Source organism: Labeo rohita, unplaced genomic scaffold (genome assembly GCF_022985175.1).
Source record: "Labeo rohita strain BAU-BD-2019 unplaced genomic scaffold, IGBB_LRoh.1.0 scaffold_1063, whole genome shotgun sequence".
Classification (NCBI taxonomy): Eukaryota; Metazoa; Chordata; class Actinopteri; order Cypriniformes; family Cyprinidae; genus Labeo; species Labeo rohita.
This window is the reverse complement of record NW_026127190.1, coordinates 8,578-16,794: the sequence shown is the minus strand read 5'-3', so window position 1 is coordinate 16,794 and position 8,217 is coordinate 8,578. Positions and strand designations below refer to the sequence as shown.

At 34.0% G+C, this 8,217-nt stretch overlaps 1 protein-coding gene across 1 annotated transcript; it reads right to left on the bottom strand.

Annotated features, from left to right (window-relative positions):
• Positions 1-435: 435 nt before the first annotated feature.
• On the bottom strand, positions 436-5,997 carry LOC127157409 (receptor-type tyrosine-protein phosphatase C-like). Its single transcript, XM_051100652.1, has 6 exons — positions 5,808-5,997; positions 5,239-5,343; positions 4,978-5,109; positions 4,442-4,591; positions 3,112-3,261; positions 436-626 (listed from the first exon to the last, which is right to left on the bottom strand). Exons 1-6 carry the CDS (start codon positions 5,827-5,829, stop codon positions 436-438), a joined length of 750 nt encoding a protein of 249 aa, XP_050956609.1. The 5' UTR covers positions 5,830-5,997.
• Positions 5,998-8,217: the final 2,220 nt, after the last annotated feature.

The following is an 8,217-nucleotide window of genomic DNA, read 5'->3' as shown; positions in this document are numbered from 1 at the left end:
GACTGATGGCTGAAGGTCTGGGAACTTTGTCCGCTTTGAATGGCCAAGACCCATCAAGAGGCCATTTCACGTTTCAACCAATCACAATTCGTTTTGTGGCACGACATGTTTAGGAGCGTGGAAATGGCACCACAATAACAGACCAGTATGTAAAACTCTTGGACATATTGTAAAGGTTCTATGCCGTGAAATTTAAATATTTTACATACTTTTGATAATCTAGAGTTTAGTTGATACCGATAAGCGCTCATTGTCCCAGTTGTAAACACGACAGCTTTCTTCTTCGATGAGGGAGTTTGGCGTCACGGCATCTTTGTTTTTTGTTGGAACATTAAAGAATGCGACACACGTCTCCCGTAAATCCTGTATAATTTAAACAATCCAATGACGACTTCTAAACTCCTGAAGTGTTTCCAGATAAGTGTGCCATATGCATCAGACATTTAGCCAATGTTCCGGGGGCATGATGTCTGAGGCTGAGACTATTGCCTCCTCCACCAGTGTGTGCTCAGTTGCTGGCTCCCACACCTGGTCAGACAGGTCAGGCTCTGGCTCCGGGGCAGTCCTCAGCTCTGTCACTCTCTCTGGCGATGGCTCGTCGGTTATAGTTAGGAGACAGGAAATTTCTCAAGCACAGGACATGTATCCCAACCAGAGAGAGAGGCAGATTTCTACAGCTGTTACCTTATTGTATTCAAAAAGGACAATCTTAGGGGCCTGAAGCATACTCATTGGTCGTACAGAATCAATATTCTTAGTCTCAGGCTCGTAGTGTCACTAATTCAATTTGAAGATTGGTTTGTGATGGCATCTAAAGGAGGCCTATGTACACATCAACATTCTGCCAGAAAACAGAAAGCTTCTCAGGTTTTCTTACGAGTGTCCTGGAGACACCGCTATTTGGAATAAATCATGTCTCATCAAAGTCATGTTTATCAGTTACAGAACTAAGCCTAATGGACTAAACTCTTGTCAGAAGTGAAACTGGCTTATAGCCATTTACTTCCTCTGGGTCTTTCGCTTATGTAAGTAACACTGTTATAGTAGCCTCAATGAAAATGGAAGATAAAATATCAACAGTATTTAGATAAGATGAATAAGATGTAAAAATGGGACTGGGATATCCGTCAGGTCCAGGGGTCTTTCAACACTTCACTGACTTAATTGTATCTTATATTTCTGAAACTAAGAGTTCCTGCATTGAGGAAGTCACTAGGAAGGTCACATCTATCCAATAAATGTTACAGGGAGGGTATCGATTAACGCCCTGGTGCCGTTCAATTCTTCATTGTTTGAACCTGCCATTGGCGTCTAGATGAGACATGCTTTCTTTATTCTTACTAATAATAATGTATTTTTGGACTATCAAAAATCTAAATATTGACATTGTTTTTATGTATTAATTAAAAGCACATTTTTATTTGTTCTTCAGACATTCCTGTTTAAATGCAATGTAAGTGACCATACAACCGGAATACATACAACAAGATTTTGAGATATGTTTAATACTTGTTAAGTTACACTGAAACAAAAAAACAATACTGTTAAATGTTCCATGCAGTTCTTTTCGTAGAGAGAAGTTCTAGTTTTAATAAGATTTGTTTTCAGACATTGCTCTTTAAAAGAAAAAAAAAAAAAACACACACATAAAAAATAAAAGTTTTATACAAAGTGACTCACATTTGATTTGTTGTGACCCCTGTATCTCTGGAAATTCACAATATAAGCTGTAAAAATGAAAATATCAAAGAAAATCTAAAACCCTAAATGTATATTAAGATATTTTTACTTTTTTAGTTACAGACATGCAAACCTTGGAAAAACATAAAAAGGGCACTTTGGCGTATATTTGGCAACAATGCTTTTTAAAGTAAGCAGATTATACTGTATTATTAAATAGTGCAGGTCTATATGACATCATGCAAGGTAAATCTACTTCTTTGTTTGATTTTGAATGGATTCATTACTGAACTAACACAAATATGTGACACAGTATTTACAGGTTATAATATCTTGTTTGCATCCATAGGCTCTTAATCCCTGTACTTGTGTCAGTCCATAACAAATCTTGTTCAGTTTTTCAGACAACCAAAGTTTTCATGTGAAGAGCAGAAACCCTGATATTTAAACATCAGTGCTGTATTGCATTGCATTGCACTTATGGTCCAAATCATTTATTTATATAATACTGTAAAGCAAGCTTGTTGCAAACAATTAATTAAAGCAAAACATTACCATTAATTGCAGACAAAGGTGATACATTTACAGACATTCTCTCTTCTCTCCCCAAAGAGTATTTGGACACATTTAATCACAATTAAAAGCGACTATCATTACATAATGCAACAAAATCAATGCATTGTTCTTTTTTGTTTGTTTGTTTGTTTGTTTGTTTTTTTTTTTTTTTTTTTTTTTTTAAGTATGATCAAACTGGAAATTTGTAAGTGTGACTTAAGCAGCAAAATACTTTTTGCAGTAACTGTAAATAATTTCCAATCTGAGCTTACAAATCGCTAAAATGTCAGCATCTCGAGTTTTCAAAGCAATGTTTTGCTGGGGTAAAAGACAATTACAAATAAAAGTTGTGCTTCCTTTAGATATGCAGTCATCTATACTGATGTTGTGCCGGTTTTAACACAGTATTTTTCCATAAAATTGCAGCCATTCATATTCACCGCCTGGTCTGTTGTTTTGTCTCCATTCTTCATAAAATTGCACTGATCTGTGTGTAAGTGGATATGAACATTCACAAATTCATAAGAAGCAAACCGTTGAGATGTTCTCAACAACACAAGCAGACAGGTGCAATACAACGTCTATAATGAAGTGTCAAAATATACATTTTTGGAAAAACAAAAACTTTAAAATATACTACCTCTAAAATTACAATTGAAACTCTAAGAAACAGATTAATAATAATAATAAAAACATATTTTAGACAATGGCATTTATGAAAATTCCATTCAGCAATTAACTGTTAATTGATTGTAAAGATTAAATTATTAACAGTACACATTATACATAGAAGATGCACTGTGGGTAAAAAGGTCCAAAGTAAAACAGGCCAACAAAATTCAGGAAAAAAAAAAAAAAAAAAAAGAAAAGACTTACTGTCAGAAAGCGTTGTGTTCACACCACTGTAAATTTCATAATCTTTTCCAATGACTTCTCCACTAATACTGCATTTATATTTTTTATATGGCAATAAGTTTGTAATACTGCAGATTGTGTTAGTGCCACTGTGTTTTACACAGTTCCCCACTGAAAAGACAAAACATACCTGAATAAGACTTTACGGGGTTATTTACAATTTCAAATTTAAGACTTTTTAAGAGCTTTTTTAAGACCTGCAAAAATTAAATTAATATCATATGAGCGGGAATGTCTATGGTAAAATATTAAAGTGTAAAATGACTGTTCTGATGATTTTCACAAAAACAAAAAGTTTTATAAAATGATGCACTTCACATTTCAGCCTTTAAACTATTTTTAGAGAAATGCATGAGTCAGAAGTATTAATTAATATATTCATTTAAAAAAATTATTATCAATAAATTATTATATTAATTAAATAACAAATAAATACATTATACTGTTTAGATTTTTATAAAAAATGATCTTCTTATCGATGCACCAGTTGACATTTACAGCTCTGCGTGTTTGAAGGGTAAAAACGATTTTCGCATTGGTCTGAACAAAAACAACCCAATACTATGTTCCTGCAATATCAGAGGCTGCAGTTCTAAGACCGCATTTCTAGGACCCTATTTTTTGTGATAGCGCCATCTAGCCAGTTCTACTCCAGCAGAGGAGACCTGATTCAAACATCAAAAAATAGATGCAAAAACTACATTTATGAAAACTATATAATTTTTCTAATCTTTCCATCATATTTTTAATGTAAGAGCTGGTGTGAACTTGAGTGTTCGAGGCGGTGTCAGCAATCTCCATTCAAGACACAAGTCTTTCGTTCCAAGAAAACTTAAATTTGGTTAAATATTTCAAGAAGGTTACCAATGGGTTTGTTTAGGGTTAGGAGTTGGCTAGGACAATAATTAAGTGTTTACACATAAACAACAACATAATTCATTAAAATAATAATATACGGAATTGAATAGCAAGTGCTATAAAATTAGTATGAGCTCCTAATACATTCATACATACAAAATAAATAAATCTATACTGTTTCCCTGTAACAGTGCACAAAGCAGCATAGCACCAGACCTTATTGGTCTTTATTGTAGACTTTATTGTACAGTTTAAGGCTTTTTATGGCCTTAAATTTGATACATATAAATGTAAGACTTTTTAAGACTTTCTAAGGACCCTTGGGAACCCTGTTTTAAACATCTACTACATCTTCTAATATTATAAAATACCTTTGGGATAAGTTTCAATGGTGCTGTATTTGGCAAAACAGCAATAAAGTCTGAGCTCTTACATTGACTGTTTCCACTACTGTCAAGGTGTTTGCAGATGGCTGAAAAACTGTCCCATATAATCCCTGAGCATTGATCTCCCTCAAGTGAATTCCAAGACATTTCAAATGAGGTGCTGGTGCTGTTCTCAAATTGTCCATTCTTTTGCCCATCTGTAAGAGAGAGAAGTCACAAACAATGCAAAACAAATCTTTGCAATTTATAATCAACTGTCTACAAGACCCTCTCCAAAACACAAACATTTTACAGTGATCTTATCTGGATTGCGAAGAGAAAACTGAGTAGAATTGATAAACTGTTGTAACACGTTATACTATAATGATGAAAACATTTCCAGTGTTTAATATTTTATAATGTATAGTAAAGAGTTTTAAAAGTGTCTTAAGAGTCTAAATCCTTTTTAGGGTCAATGTGTTGTACATGTAAGGTATAATGTAACCTGTTTTGCTAGACAACATTATTTGTAAATATTCCCAGGTGTGCAGAAGGGAAAGTAGGGAAGAAATTTCAATCAGTCCCGCCTTATTAAGCAACTCACCACATGGTATCTGAAAGGATAGTGAATTACTCTTGATGAGTCTTTGCTTATAAGGGTATTCTCCAGTGCAGTTGTACTGTTTATTGAGTGATAATAACACTTTGTTATCTAAATGATACATCTCTTTTCCATCTGACAAAGAAAGAAGAGAAAACTCATTCATCATCTGTTTAATCATCAATGTATGTATGATGCTGCAAAAAGAAAAAACAAAATCTAATTATGCATTTACAGTGTCATGGAAACATTTACATTACTTACTGCCATGGGTGCAAACGACTTTAAGCGTATGATTACATCGTGCAGGTTTATTAGTCCATTCAAACTGAGAGGGAACAGTTGCATTGAAGCGTATTTCAGGTTTGACTGAAACAGAAATATTCAGCTGCTAAAAATACACATCAAACTTCTCAGATCACAGCATACATATACAACTCAATTAAAATTTAAATTAATCTGTTTGTTTTAACTTTTTTTTTCATACTTAAAACGTGATTTCCATAAACAGATAATACTCATAATAATACTAATAATCAGTGTGAAATGTCATGTATCAACATCTTTAATGTATATCATTATATTTAATACATTATTTTGCAATTAATGCCATTAAAATTCTAATTTTGCCTCCTGTGTGTTGGTGACGAATTCAAATTCACACTCATGAACTGAAAAAGAGACAATCCAACAGCATGAATGAGTGTGATGTGCGTAACCATTCATCATTCTACAGACATTTGTGTTTAAACAGCAGTAGAAATAGAGCATGTTCCTCCCATTTAAAACTAAACTGAGTAAAAATACATCTGCTGAATTTATCAAAAACCAACCTGGGGGCATATCAACATTCATTGTGTAGGTACATGTGTCCAGTACAACAGTGTGTGTGGATGTGCAAGAGTTTTGCTCTGTTATTTCAACACATTCAGTCAGATTCCATTGAATATCAGTGAATTCTCCTTTCAGACACACTTCATTATCTGTTAAGCTTTTCACAACAGTTTTTGGAACAATTTCTCCATTTTCTGTACAAAATGTAGGAGACAAATGTAAATATATATTACATCATAATATCAAAGCATAATTTTTAAGTGTATACAAACTGGAAGTATTTAAGAGTGTCTTTTTGAGGTCCCTGCAAATAATCTATTTGAGTATTTTCTAATTTATGCAAAAATCTTCAGGTGAGGTAAAACACTTACCACTGGATGCAAAGGTGTTGCTTCCATGGGATACGCATTCATCCACACTGACAGTGTACACAGTGCATGGTCTTAACCATTCAAACGGTATTTCAAAGGCAGTTTGGGTAAACATTTGTTGAGCACGGATCTCATTGTGCTTATCTTTTATCCTGATTGTGTATATCTGGTTCTCGGAGTCGATGATATTCACCATGTGGGTTGTTGCTGTGTTGTTGTTCACAATCTTCATAAGGCTGTACTGACCTGTGTGTGCGTGCATATGAACATTCACAAATTCATAAGAAGCAAAACTATGCCTTGAACAACACAATCAAAGTAGACTTCACACAACCTGTGCAATATAAACAAATACTCACATTGTCTTTTAGGGGGATCTGAGAAAGAACATATTTAACAGTTAATCATCATAAATCAAGCAACTTTGTCCCAATAAACATTTACAATTTGTTCAGAAAGTACAAACAGTGTGGTGTTACTTGTGGTGAATGTGTGTAAGGTTGAGTTGGGGTTCGTGGAGGTAAGAGGTGAGGTTGTGTCATTCCTTGGACTAGAAGAGTTAAACATGACTGACCAGACTACAGATGTACTGCAAAGTTCAATTAACGAAAATAACGAAATTCAAGAGGCGAATTGTTACCTTGACCTGGTGATAGTGGGGTTTGTTTAGGAGCGTGTGAGGGGCCTGATTTTAAAGGAAATGCAAGTTCAATTTTGTCCTAGTATCATTTGTTCAGAGAGCACAAACAGTATAGTGCTACACGTGATGTTGGTGAATGCGTGTAAGGCTGGCCGCACACTAGACGATTTTCAAATCCTAACCGATTTTAAAACCATGGGAGACCACAGACATGGAGACAATTTCAGCCGATTTTTAGCCTTATAATCCTCTGAATATGCACACTAGAGGGTTCGACCAGACCGTGAGACCACACACTTGCTGATTGTACCTTTGGTGGTGTTATTTGCAGGCGTGTTTGATGAAGTGGTGGGAGTGGAGAGATTCAACTGAGGGACTATAACAATGGATGGACACCATGAAACAATATCTAATCATATCAAGGTACTAATACTAGTTGGAGGTCAGAGTGTGAGAGACTGTGCATGAGAGAATAATAATGCAGGAGAGTGATTTTGATGTCAGCTTTACCTTCAGTGGTATTTATGTTTGGTGAAGTGGTGGAGGTGGAGGAGTTGCCACCATGAAACAATATGTAAGCATATCAAGTCTTATTTAATTTTTTTTCTGATCCATATGTTTAAATCAGGAACAACATAATAGAAACAGAGCAACACTTACCTGCATCTTTATCTGCATCTGTGGAAAGTGTGAGATAAAACCATGTTATTTACCTTCATCAGAACTACATTATGCAACTTTTATCAGGGCTCTGAACCAGTTCACGAAAACGAAAACCAGAACTGAACGAAAAAATGACTGTGATTATATTTATCTGTCTGTCATGTTTTTCTTATACTTTACAGAAATAGTTATGGTTAGGTTTAGAGATAGGAGTGGGATTATCGACTATAAAAATGTCTTTTTAGAGCAAAATTTTTACTACATTGGTAATTTCCTTGCATATTTCGGTCAGTTATGTTATATGTATATATATATTAGCTATAAAATGGGTAGGTTTTTGTTTGGAGGTAGGTTAAGGGGGCTTAAAATCTAAATTGCTTACTGATAAAATTATTTTTTTTAAAAGGCACTGATACGAATTATATAAATGATACATCACGATTTTTAGCTAAAAATATATATAGAATATATAGAATGGCTCCATTTGAAAAAGGGGATTATTTTTACAGACACCTACTATACAGGGTCAAAACAGAACTTAAATAAAATATAAAAGTAAATAAAAAGTCAAATAAATTGTAATTACATTGTGTTATTTATAAATTATAGTTATAGCTCTAGACAGTTACCTATTGCTAAGATTTTATTAATACAGTGTCTGATTGATTTTATTGTCTCAAACATTCAGAAATCACACAAAAGAAAATTAAGCAGTTTTACTACAATAAAACGATG

Bases quoted from the DNA above. Each gene is read 5' to 3' on its own strand.
- LOC127157409 (XM_051100652.1), bottom strand. From the start codon at position 5,829: ATGAATGTTGATATGCCCCCAG. The intron at 5,344-5,807 runs GTTGGTTTTTGA...TTTCTGTTTCAG, and splicing joins GAATGTTGATATGCCCCCAG to TCAAACCTGAAATACGCTTC. The intron at 627-3,111 runs GTAAGTCTTTTC...CCTGTGCTTGAG, and splicing joins GAACACAACGCTTTCTGACA to AAATTTCCTGTCTCCTAACT.